Source organism: Magnolia sinica, chromosome 4 (genome assembly GCF_029962835.1).
Source record: "Magnolia sinica isolate HGM2019 chromosome 4, MsV1, whole genome shotgun sequence".
In the NCBI taxonomy this organism is placed as follows: Eukaryota; Viridiplantae; Streptophyta; class Magnoliopsida; order Magnoliales; family Magnoliaceae; genus Magnolia; species Magnolia sinica.
In genome coordinates, this window is record NC_080576.1 from 75,651,342 (window position 1) to 75,664,594 (window position 13,253).

At 38.6% G+C, this 13,253-nt stretch overlaps 1 protein-coding gene across 1 annotated transcript in view; it reads left to right on the forward strand.

Moving 5' to 3' along the window:
• The window catches only part of LOC131243234 (uncharacterized), a 49,197-nt gene that overhangs the window by 11,639 nt on the left and 24,305 nt on the right, over window positions 1-13,253 (forward strand). Inside the window, exons 2-3 of the mRNA XM_058242430.1 lie at window positions 7,091-7,310; window positions 7,407-7,607. Coding sequence (XP_058098413.1) covers window positions 7,091-7,310; window positions 7,407-7,607 — 421 coding nt within the window. The remainder of the gene's footprint in view (window positions 1-7,090; window positions 7,311-7,406; window positions 7,608-13,253) is intronic.

Here is a 13,253-nt window from a genome sequence, read left to right on the forward strand (position 1 = left end):
AGAAAAGACGTCAAATCAAGGATGTATGCAGGCGTTACAAGGTTCAACTGGTCACGTTTTGGGAAACAAAGGTGTTGAATTTCAATCAGAAGTAGTTGGGTACTCTTTGGGGAGCTAAAAATGTGGATTGGGTGGCTATTAATGTGGTTGGGAGATTAGGGGGCATAATAGTAGCTTGGGACTCTTCTATGTAGTCTAAGGTTGATTGATGCGATGGTTCTTTCTCTTGCTCAGTGGTGTTAAAGGATACTTCTTCTGGTTTTTCGTAGTTATTCACCTCTATTTATGGGCCTAATCGAGAAGACAAGAGAGGGGATCTCTGGGATGGGTTGTCTGCCTATTGCAACAATTTTAGCGGGTCGTGTTGTTGGAGTATACTGGCCACCCAAGTCTCCCACACTTGGAACCTCCGGCCACACTAGGATGTTAATGTGGTTACACCCCACAGAAACAGGGACTCTAGAGGGAAGCAAATCTGGACGCTTCTTCTTAATCAAGAGGCAGGCCGAACGAAGCTCCTAACCAGACTCCATTGTCAAGTCGTAGGAGAACTTCTCCAATGCTTGAGCCCACAACCATCAGAAAGTCACAATTTTATAGTTCAAGAGGAATTTCGCACAGATGAAACTAGGAATCCTCGAAGCCAAAATGGAGTAATCCACCCAACGATAAAGGAATAGAACTAGACAATCATTAAACAAGGTCCTCCACCTTCAAAATATTATTGATGTTCTCATCCAGCTAGGGTCGAGGAGCTCGTCTTCTCCCAGGGGCTTGAGACAAAAGCTTTTTGCCTCGAGATTATAGTGGGCCTCCAGCCAGATGTTGATGTCTGCTTTTTGACATTTGATCACTAAACTTTGAAAAAATACAACGCTTGCTTCATCCACCACCGAGGCATCGATAGAGACCTTAGGGCCCGAGGCACCCTATACCTTATGAATTCAAGACCCATAGGGACCAAAGGCTTCCCTAGGAGTAGAGGAAGGAGGTTAAGACAAGCTTCCTGGGATGGCCCCAACAACATCTTTGAAAGAACGACCATGGACTCTCTGGTCCCCTTCGGAATGTGGGGGACGAACAACCGACTTAGAAGAGGTCCCAATGGCATTGGACTCCCCGGATTTCCTCCCAGGGACGTGAGAGATCAATTCTGGCCTGTAGTGAGCCATTTGAACTAATAGCCTTTTCCCATTGAAGCTGGATCAATGAATAAAAGAGATGGCTTTAGTAGCTACCTCTGTCGAGACCATATTAGCAAAGGTAAACCCATGACTGGCAGATGATCCTTTCTTTTGGGGAAGGACCACCTCTTTCACCTCACTAGCTCCACTAAAGACCTTGGAGAGCTTGTATTCGTCCCAGTCCTCGGGGAAGTTGGAGACGAAAATGGTTGGCAAGGGGGTGAGCTTGTGTGGCATAGCGGGCAATGTTTTAAATATTGACGAAATCGGCCGATATATCCCACGATATGTCATGTATTTCACCTGTGTGATATGAAATGCATAGGTAGTGCCAATATATCTTAGATGCGAGATCCACGCCCTCCCCCCCAATTTGAAATTATGTTAAATCAGTGTCAAATGGTTACAAATCCATTGGTTCTTCATGTTTTGCATGAAAAATAGCTTTGATTTCGATATCCATTGGTTCTTTATGTTCTCCATATTTTTTTTTTTGTCAAAATTTTCCTTCAACTAGTTGTCAATTGATACTCATTTCGAAGTATTTAGGAGTATTTGATGAAACGATCATCATATACACTCTAATTTTGAAATTTGAGTGTAGGTGGTCCGATTTGGGGAAAATTCCAAATTTCTCCAATTTCTCCCAAATTGCTTGTAATGTTGCACTCCAAACATGAAATCAAGCATGTATGAGGGTTGATCTACTGATTTGTTAAGTCCTTGTCAATTTTCAAAAAATAAAAATAATTTTTAATTAAAACTCAATAAAATATTATTAAAAAAAAATATATTTTTTGAAATTTCCCTTCAACCAGCTGTCAATTGAGACTAATTTCGAGTATTTAGGAGTGTTTGATGAAATGATCATCACATACACTCTTAAATGTTATGCATTCAATTTGAATATAGTTACATTAGTTCAATCAGACAACGCATAGCTTGAGACCCTATACAAAGGAAACCTATTATGTGCACTTCTTTTTTGAGATGTTATGATTTAAAAGTATATATTAAGGTCCTTTTTAAAAATAATTCTTGAAGTTCATTGAAAAATTCAACCATTTTTCCAATGCTTCCCCATGTTTCTCAAAAAGTGTGATAAATTGCTCGATACAAATGATATATCCCGTGCGATAACCGATACGTATCTGTATCCTAAGGATGTGATATGTAACGCGATACCGATATTTTGAACACTGATCACATGCTTGGTAGAAGGGTGCCTTCGGGAAATAACCGTCCATCCTTCCTTCACCAGAGAACTATTAGGGACCCTACCTAAGATGCCTGGTAGAGAAACCTTTGCCTAGACTATGGAGGTATCATCCAAGGCTCCTCCAAACTGAGAAGCCACCTCATTGCCGAAGGGTTATCGTCCTTTCTCCTTCAGCTCCTAAAATCCCTAGAAGGTGACCTCTGTCGAAAGTTTCAGCAAGGTCTCTCTCTAGATTTGAACCTTAACAATAGTTTGCCTCTATTTATACCACGTGCTCCAGCTCCGAGGTCCTTTTGGTACTCGACATGTTTGAATGCCGCTCTTTACCTCCTCAGTCGTCTCTGCCTCACGATTGCACTCTCGAACTTCGTCTTTCTCTCTGCTTCTTACTCAAGAAATGATGCAGAGGATCTCTTGGGCATCACGAGAGAGCCTTCGTTCTCGAATCCTCTCTCACTCTATGTTTAATTCTCAGAATTTCCTTTTATTTTTCTCTTCAGATGTCTCTCTCTCTCTCTCTCTCTCTCTCTCTCTCTCTCTCTCTTTAGGTTTTCTCTCGAGTCCTCTCTCAGACACATCTCATCACTGTAGATGTTGTCTAAGTTCATTGTACAAAAGTCACCTTCTTCAATAAGGTTCATCACACGCTTCGCAATCTGTAATCTCAGCTTTATGTTGTAGCACATGTAGACAAGCCGATCTATTATCTTGGCTTGCAACTTCTTCTTTTGCTTCGAATGAATGTGTGCAAAACAACTCCAGCTTTTCTCACAGTTAGAGGAATTGTCTGGCTTAAAACTTATTACAATTGTTTTGAGAGCCTTTGCACTTTCTCCAAAATGAAGCCACCAATCAAGAAACTTATGTTATGCACGTAACAATAATATTGGCAAATGCCCCACTCAACATCACTAATAAAACAATCTATATGGTTACATAATAGTAATAAAACATTAGTTTCTTACCTGGAGGTGTCTAAATTTTTTTTCTTTGTGCAAGTGGATTGGAGAAGCTGCCCATGTGAAGTCCATATATTTCCTATCGTGGACAATACACGAAATCATTCATATTGTTTTAAATAATAATAAAATATGTATGTAATGAATAAGTAATGACCAATAATTAAAGACTTTTACTCCCTTTGTTTGATGCCCGTATTTGCGAATTTAAGTCAGGCTCTAATATCTTTATCACACTTTTTAGCCCAGTATGAACCTCTTTATCCTCAACAAATGATGTAGCACCTGCTTTTAATGGATGTTCTAGGTCCTTTTTAATAGGAGGATATGCATACGGTTTGCATCGACATGCTTATTTGATGGAAACATTGTTGTCACATGCGAATATGCGATCCCTGACAAGTATGCCATGGCATGTTCGAGTATGCGATTGCATATTGCATATGTGATCGCATATTTCCCAACAGTCAGAAATCTGACTATTGGGAGCAATTTATTTCTGACTGTTGGGAGCAATTTTTATTTTTATTTTTGCAATGTGGGACCCTTTTGATGCAGGACGGTCTAAACTAGCATGCATGTGTGAGCACAAAAATTATCCAGCAAAATAAACTAAGCAAATCAATTGAAATATTCAACATTCCACATCATAGTAAAGATAATAACAAAGGAAACTTGTAATGGTTGAAGACCATCATCACAATATTGCAGTACTGTATTCAAATCATGCGTGGATTGGATCCGGCGAGGGATGGAACCTCCTGATCTTGCATGGTTTCAATCCAACAATCAATCTAGCTTATTTAGTCCAGGAAATCAAAGGATTTCTGGAATAGGGACGGCTGAAAAATCTAAGAGGGTTGGGATCAATTATCAGATTTTCATGGTAAGGGGACTTCAAAGAATCTAATTGTAAACAATAGCAATCAAAGAATACTAGGCATAGAAAGAGAAGAAGAATGTTGGAGGGCTAAAAACGGAATTTAGAAGAAAATGAGATTAGGGGAAGAGAGGAAATTACCACAAAGAGAAAGGGAAAGGAGGCACCAAACTTTCATTAAAAAACATCATTAAATTTAGGGTAGAAAACACCTTATTTATAAAATTTGAATTAAAAAAAAGACTAAACTACCCCTATTACAAAAAAAAAACGCGCAAAACAAAGCTTTCTAATAAATCCTGCATAACAGATCAGTCTTCTAACTCATCCTACACGTGTGTCGTCCTAATGTGGGGCCTTTAATTAATCCAGGGACACATGTAAGGTCTTCAAAATCCTCATTGGTTGTGCCACGAATCATCATCGAGCCATAAAGATGTATTCGTCGGTCGCCTTTGTCTTTGATAAACTTTGAAGGGTCTGATGTCCTCATCGACTTTTATTTCAAGTTTCTCTCTATTACTTTTAATTTCCCATTTACAAACTTGAACTCTTCCAAGATCATTCAAGATTCAACAATACCATCCATGATCAAGATTCATCATTCAAGTATTCAAGATCGAACTTTGAATTTGAAGTTAAAAGTTGAAGTGTTCAACCATCCAAGATCAAGATTCGAGATTCAAGAATCAAGATCATTTCATTTCTTCTTCCATATTCTTTCATAGTTTCTCATTTGTTCATTCTTTTAGGGAAGTTTTCCCTAATTTTTTAGTTTTTTTTTTCCCATTTTTTTTTTCAAAAAAGAAAATGAAAGCGATGACATGTGCGATTATGCGATCGCATATGCAATTTGACAACACTTGATAGGAAACCTTCAAACAGCACGACCTTTCAAGCCATATGTATTACATCTGTTATTAATCAGATCTCGGACCCAATTGATTGAAGAGGTACCTGTTTTCTTCACCTATGCAGATATCTGCTATTATTTAGGATAGAATGCCAAACCGGCTATTATTTTAGGGATGAATACTTCTCTGTGTTTCTATATACAACAAGTATACACAACCATAGTTGCTTGAATCAAAATTCAATTAATTTGGGTTTGAATTCGTATGTCACAGTTTGATACATTTTAAAATTCCTCAATCGAATGTGATAAGCTTATTTAATTCGTTTTTCAATTCTTCTAATTTGCAATTCGGGTTTGCCAGGTTCAATATACCAGTTCATTACTCTAGTTCAACATGGATTTATTTATACAACAATCTGAATTCAACAAACAAATGCCTATTGACAGAAAGGATTGTTTAACCAATGACACTTTTGGATGAATGACCTATCCATGGTTGTTAGCACAATTTAAATGGCCGCCAAACTTGGGTTTGTGAATGACGAATATGATTTCCATCATGATAGGCCCAAAATATACACTAAATACTCTTTTCCATATCATTAGCCTAGAGTATACAAATTTTTGTGCTTATACTCTACTGCAACATCTGCCTGTGTACAAAATTTGAGTGAATCTGCTGTCATATACTCTGCAAAAGTATCAAAACCTTGTCTACAGCATCATGAATGTGTGGCTGCTGCCATAGGCTAGAGTATAGATTCCCACAAAATGGTGGCGGCTCATTTTTCTCACACGTGGTACTCATGCACTGCCATCTACACCATTCAAATTGTGAGGCACATTGTGGATGGAGAACATCTTTAAAACCAGTCTGATCTAGCATTCCTGACCATCCAATTGATGGCTATCAAATGGATGGTTAAAAGTAAAATAATGAGAGGTCCAAATGCCTAGGACAAAATCAGATGGTCACTGTCACTTCTCAGTCTAATGTCTGGATTATTATCCATCCACAATTGGGTCAGCAATTTGGATGGTCTGTGTTGCCGTACAACTATGCTAGCTGTAAGGAATCACCACCATTCTTAAAATGGTGGTGTATTATGATAAGTATGTCAGCACTTCTCCCAACTAGCATATACACTGCCACAGTATATTGTCCACTAATGGTATGTTTGGATTAAAGGTAAACTAGGAGAATGCAAGGGAAAGCAAAGATGTGACGTAAGTGGAAGGTAACCTGACATCAGTGCTAGCGGAAGCAAATGCTTTGCACCTCTTTGTTTTGCTAAAGAAATGTCTTGGAAAATGCTTTTCCTTTGCATTCGAAACTGTTTGGTTCACAATCTCACAAATGGAAACCTCTTTCTTTTTTTCCCCTCCAAAATTGCCTTTAAAATGTCATATCGGAGGCAAACTCTTTTCTGTCTATTTGACTTGAAAAAAGAAGAAGAAGGTTGTACTCCCTTATTGAAGGGAAGCAAATGCAAACACACTGCATTTGCATCATCCGCTGCTTCCCGAACAGATGCAAATGTCTTGTCGATGTGAACTGTTTGCATCTACCCAAGCAGGCCCTGACTAGCATATACACTGTCACCGGATGAATTACTTTCATTTTAGCATCAAAGGGGTCATGAATTACGGATTGAACTGGAGCTATCTAGTATGATTGTAACCACTGAATTTTAGCAAATCAAACTGTGTTTTTGGTTGCTCGAACTGAATCATAATTCGAGGGTAGACTGAGAGACCCAGGTAACTATGCACACAACCATATTCATGTTTACAAGACTGCAGCTGTGTATGGTGTACGCCATACACATGCCTATTTTAATATTTAGAAACTGTTAATGAGTCCTTTCTTTATTATTTCAAAACTCAATGTCCTGTGATTCTGGTTGTTAGGGCTGCTACAACAGTCTATAAATTGAGAAGTTCACATAATATGCTCACATCCTGTTATTAAGGCCTTGGTTTTCTTATTAGGCTTGAAGACCCGGATGCTGATGAGGTTAAGGACTTCGTTGAGAAGCAAGCAACTTTGACGGAGGTGTTGATTCAGTCTTGTGAGACAAGGGAGAAGCTAAAGAACCAGATATTGGCACTCTTCGATCACCCACGGTATGATACACCCTCCAAACAAGCCGACAAGTATTTCTACTCCCACAACACTGGACTACAGGCGCAGAGTATTCTATACATGCTGGTATGTAGGTGCAAATTTGATGGGATACTTTTTCTTGTTCTGGTTTGGAGATCAATTATCACTGGGCTGTATATTGGATTCATTTTTGTCTATTAGGATGATTTGGAGGGAAAGCCAGAAGTTTTGCTTGATCCAAATAGCTTAAGTAAGGATGGAACAGTCGCTTTGAGTATATCTTCTGTAAGCGAGGATGCGAAGTTTTTGGCTTATGGACTTAGTTCAAGTGGTAGTGATTGGGTCACAATCAAAGTCATGCGGATTGAGGATAAGATTGCTGAGCCGGACTCATTATCATGGGTGAGTCTTGATATAACATGCACAAAGCTCATTTTATCTTGAATATTTATAATGTGAAATGTGACTGTTAATATAACGTTCTATTTATGTTATTAAAAGGCTACTGTTCAAAGAAAAAAGCAGTATTAGAAAAGACACTGATGAAGCAATTAATTGCACATTCCTTTAATCTGCCTCTTCTAATTACTCTCAGTTTTGTTTTGTTTTGTTTTTTAGTTTTTTGTTTTTTTTTTTCCCGGGATTTATGGCAACCATCCCGGCGGGTGGCAATCTAGGATATGATCTCGCGGCTTGTTGTAGATGGCAATCCGTTGGCCTGATTGTGACAAAGCATTAGGGATATCCTTGCATTGCACAATGCAAATTCCCTTTCATGTCGGTATATTAATATTTAGGGTTATTTAAGAACCATGCACGCAACAGAAAAGGAAATGAAGGTGTGGGAATTGTTCAACCAAACACATTAAAGAAAATTTTCTGCCCATTATCTACTTATTGTTGTCTGTTTACCTTCATGACAGTACAAGCTTTGCCAATTCCTTATTTTGTCATATGATAAATAAATAAATAATAATACCTACTTGTGAATGCCATGAATCTGGGTTTCCATCTGAATCAACATTGGAATAGCCACAGAGATGAATTGGATTGGTGCCAATAGGAATAATAGAGGATGCCATAGCCAGATGTTCCCTTGATGTACGGAAAAGTTATCTTAGCTCTCTGATGGTGATAAATTCTTGATGGATGAAAGAAATGGCAAACCTTATTTACTGCAAAGGTAACGGGGTCTAGTGACAATGAGATATTGGAGACTACCTTCCATAGGGTCTCTAGCAGGTTATCATTGTCATCATCTAGTTTCTTGTTAAGAATAGCTGAAATGTCAATTGGTTTATGCTTAAGCATCCTAAAACATCTAAGAAGTAATAAACATACTTGCATTGATAGTGGTTAGCAATGTTTTAAATATCAACGATATCGCCTGATATATCCCATGATATATCTTGTATCCCACATGTGCAATACAAAACGCACAAGTAGTGCTGATATATCCAACATGTTCGATCCGGGGAGCATTTTCAATTTCCGATCCATTTTTTTTATGAAATTATGTTAAATCAATGTCAAATGGTTTCAAATCAATTGGTTCTTCATGTTTTGCATGAAAAATCATGGATTCGGAGCTTTGATTTCGATATCCATTGGTTCTTCATGTTCTCCACACACACACACACACACACACACACACACACATATATATATATATATACAGAGAAAATTTCCTGCAACCAGATGTCAATTGAGACTAATTTTGAAGTATTTAGGAGTGTTTGATGAAGTGATCATCACATACACTCAAAATGTTATGCATTTAATTTGAATATAGTTGCATTAGTTTAGTCAAAAAACGCATAACTTAGGACCCTATACAAAGGAAACCTATTATGTGCACTTTTTTTTTTTTTTTTTTGAGACGTTATGATTTAAAAGTGTATCAAGGTCTTTTTTAACAATTGTTGAAGTTTCATTGAAAATTTTAACCATTTCCCCAATGTTTCCTCATGTTTCCCAAAAAGTGCGATAAATTACCCAATACAAATGATATATCCCGTGTGATAACCGATATATATCTGTATCCGAAGGGTGCGATACGTAATGCGATACCGATATTTTGAACACTAGTGGTTAGTAGATGCATCCTGTGAGTAAGATGTAATTTCAACACCCGGAAAGTAGTGTAACTTGGCTGAGGTCTTTCACATTGAAATGAGTATACAACTGCTTTTTTCATGTCAAAATGGAAGCTGCATAACTACCTGTGATGATAATGCCATCAACGTATATGAGGACCACCATAATGGCTGCATAAGTGAATTCGACAAATGGAGAGTTGTGTCTGCAATGCTTCTGTAAAAGTTTTGATTTCAGAGAGCTTCAGGAAGAAGCTCAAATGAGACACGAGAATCCTGCTGGAGCCCATTAATTGCACAATTGAGTTGACATACAAACTTCTTTTATCCCTCTTGAGAGAAACACAATAGAGTTTACATATTAACTTCTTCCTTAAAAGTGACCATGTAAAATGGCATTCTTAATATCCATTTGATGAAGCAGCCACGAGTATGTGTTGCCAATAGCAAGAATAAGCTTGTTAGCCATCTGGATGACTTGATTAAACATCTCATCGCAATCAATGCCGTGCTATTTTTTGTATATCCCTTAGCAACAATCTTTACTTTACGGCGTTCATTTCTCCTATTGTCTCTGTATATCACCTTTCAGATCCATTGACAACTGGAAGCATTTCTATTCATAGGTCAAGGAACGATATGTATCATTTGTGTGTAAGGCATCCATTTCTTCGGCTATGGCGTTGATCCAATGGTGGCGGTTTTTTTAGATTCTTTACATGATGTGATTTCAGCAACTTGTCTTGATGTTTGAGATGAATCCTAATAGGAACTTTTTAGGATACAATGCACAGCCTTGTTCCGTTTAGGAGAGCAATGGGCATTTCATCAGTAGCCGAAGAAGACGAACCCCAATTCTGACATTGATAGACAATGGGAAATGGCTGGATCGAGGACATCATAGGGTTGGATGCAGGAGCAGGTTTACTGCTAACGGACGGAAACTCCTGCGGTGCATCTGATGCCATAATGGGAAGAACTGTATATGATGAGACAACAATGTTCAACACATTTTTGGAGCAGAGAGTAAGTGCAATGGAACACAATCTGTCAAGCCTGGATGTGATATGTGTCAGAAGATCAAAGAAGGCAACTTCACTGAAGGTAACATGTCAAGATACAAGAATCTTCCTGTGCTTAAGAGAGAATGTGGTTGTCACTATATACCACCGTGATACATCACTCGGATTTGTAATCCAATTTTGGTCGTCGATCCTTAGGCAAATGTGTAAAATAGAGGCACCAAAAGGCATGGAGAGCATCATACGAGGGATGCGTCTCACAAAAGCCTAATAGTGAGAGATACCCTACAAAACTTTGGGGAGAAGACAATTGGTAAGGTCTGCTGCAGTTGGGTGTTTCCATCTAAAGATGAGCAACATCACTAGGAAACATCATGGAGAGTGACTTCCATAATTGATAATATCTTGACCATATGGCTGATCTTTAATTTTAATCTCGACCATTCATAAACCTATATAAGATGTGTCGTGAGTGAAGTGCCCTAGCTTAAAACTTACCAAACCATGATGAACCCTTGGTTGTGATGTAATTTTCAAAATAGAAAATTTTCCATAATATAAATATGCAGGGCTGTTTTGCATTGTGTTATTCCGTGCTTTTAGACAATTATAACTGTTAGAATCACTTATTTAAGCATTAAATATTTGGTTTGGGGCCCACATCAATTAGTCATCAAGACACAATTACTTAAAACAACGCTTCTTTCTTAAGTGCCAGGGGACATTGCCGAGGAGGTGTTTCCACGCATTCAAAAGCATCGTGATTCAATGAGTGGCCCTTCTTGTGAGGGGATGGAATACATGTAAGGCGTTGTTTGGATGCCTGTAAAATCATTAAGTGGTAATCTGATTACAGGGGGCGTTGGATGGTTGTATTTGCCTGTAAACAGATTGCAAGCTGTAATCGGTTTACAACTTTTAGCTGTAATCTGAAACATGGCTAAAGGTCGTGTTTCATATTACAGGTAAAGTGATTTCAGGCATTGGTTCTAATTTTTGAAAAATTCCAATCTGGGGGAGAGTTGTGGATCATCTTCCAATGGCTACACCAGGACCCAAAACGAAAAAAAAAGAGGAAGAAGGAGAGGAAGATGAAGAAGAAGATGAAGACATACCTTCTCCCTCGGCAAGTGTTTGGATCAAGGCTCTCTCTCTTTCTCTCTCTCTCTCTCTCTCTCTCTCTCTCGGGTTACTGTCACTAGGGTTTCGCAAGAAACCCCTCAAACGGGATTGGGATTCCGTAGTGACCCCTCCACTACTGAGGTCGGTGCTTCGTGGGCCCCACCATGATGTATGTTTTTTATCCATACTGTCAATCCATTTTGCTAGATCATTTTACAGCATGAGACCAAAAACAAAGCAGATCCAAATCTCAGGTGGACCACACAGGAAATAGTGGTGATTGAACCCGACCATTAAAAACTTCTTGGGGGCCACATAGGGTTTGGATCAAGTTGATATTTTTGTTTTCCCTTCATCTAGGTTTTTGTGACCTACTCAACAGGTTGGATGGCAAATAAACATTACAGTTTTCAATAGTGGGCATTCAATCACCATTATTTCTTATGGTGTGGTCCACCTGAGATTTTGATCTGCCTCATTTTTGGGTTCATTCCCTAAAATGAGCAAGAAAAATGGTGGAAGGCTTGGAAAGAGCAAATGCATCATGGTGGGGTCCGTAGAGCACTAACCAGTACCATGGTGGTGGAGGGATCACTACCAAATCTGAGTCTGCTTGTGCAAGAATGGTACATTGTCGATTTTATCAAGCATGGCTTAGATCATCTCAATGGATGTAGATGGCGAGCCACATATGATGAATACAGACCATCTCATCATAAAATGGAATTTGAATAAGTGGGCCCAATTTTGTGGCCCACCAAATGATTGTTTTAGCGTAACGATCGGCCATAGGCTCTATTGAGTTGGGCTTATCCTAATGATCTATCTTAAATGAAGACTTCATATGTTATTTGATGATTTTTAAAGGATCTAGCACTCTAAGCTCATCCGTGCTTGAATGTCCGATTACAGGTTATCCAAACACAGACGACTGTTTACCTGTAATCAGATTACAGCTTAAAGCCAAACGGTACAGGCTGTAAACACTTTACACCTATAATTGGATTACTGTAATTTGGTTACCACTTAATGATTTTACAGTCATTGAAATGACCCCTAATAGATACGTGCCCATATTTAAACAAGAGAATACAGCCAAAAAGGTGAGCTAGACTGTCCTGCCAGTCACTCACGCTTCTTGGCCATTTTGCAAAAATCACAATGATATGAAGATTCTAACCATCCAATCAATGGCCCTTCTCTTTGTTATCACTGTATGCTCTATATGCCTCCAAAGTACTTGAGAGATGCAAGCAATCCATGTTCACGCACCCTTTGACTCTCCAGATGTATGGTTAAGACAATGTTTACCAACTTATCTGGACAATCTATTTTTCAGGCTGCTGATCTAACAATTATTATTGGCTGATAAGTGTGATCTTGAATAGGTGGTCCATGAAGTGTGGTTAGACTGGATTAACATTCCACATTGATGATTGCATGGTCCGTGTGTCCAATAAAACTACCTTATGTTTTTTTCCCGCTTTTTTTAAGCATAAGCATATCTCATAACAATTCTGGAGTTTTTATTTTTGTGAATCAATTAGGCACTTCCTAAAAGCGAACCCCACACGGGCTCGTAATTTAATCCCTAAATTAATTAGAATGTTTCAAAAAACCAAAAACTAAAATGACAGTGCCAAACATTCTTCAAACGGTCCTTACTAAACCTAGAATTGCCTCCACAAAATTCCTTCATACCCAAATTGGGTTGACATCTTCATGTTAGCCTCAGCAGGATTGCACGCTGATGTCATCAGGCAGGCATCGGTGCCACTGTTTTCTTCTCATTTTTGTCATGGTTGCGG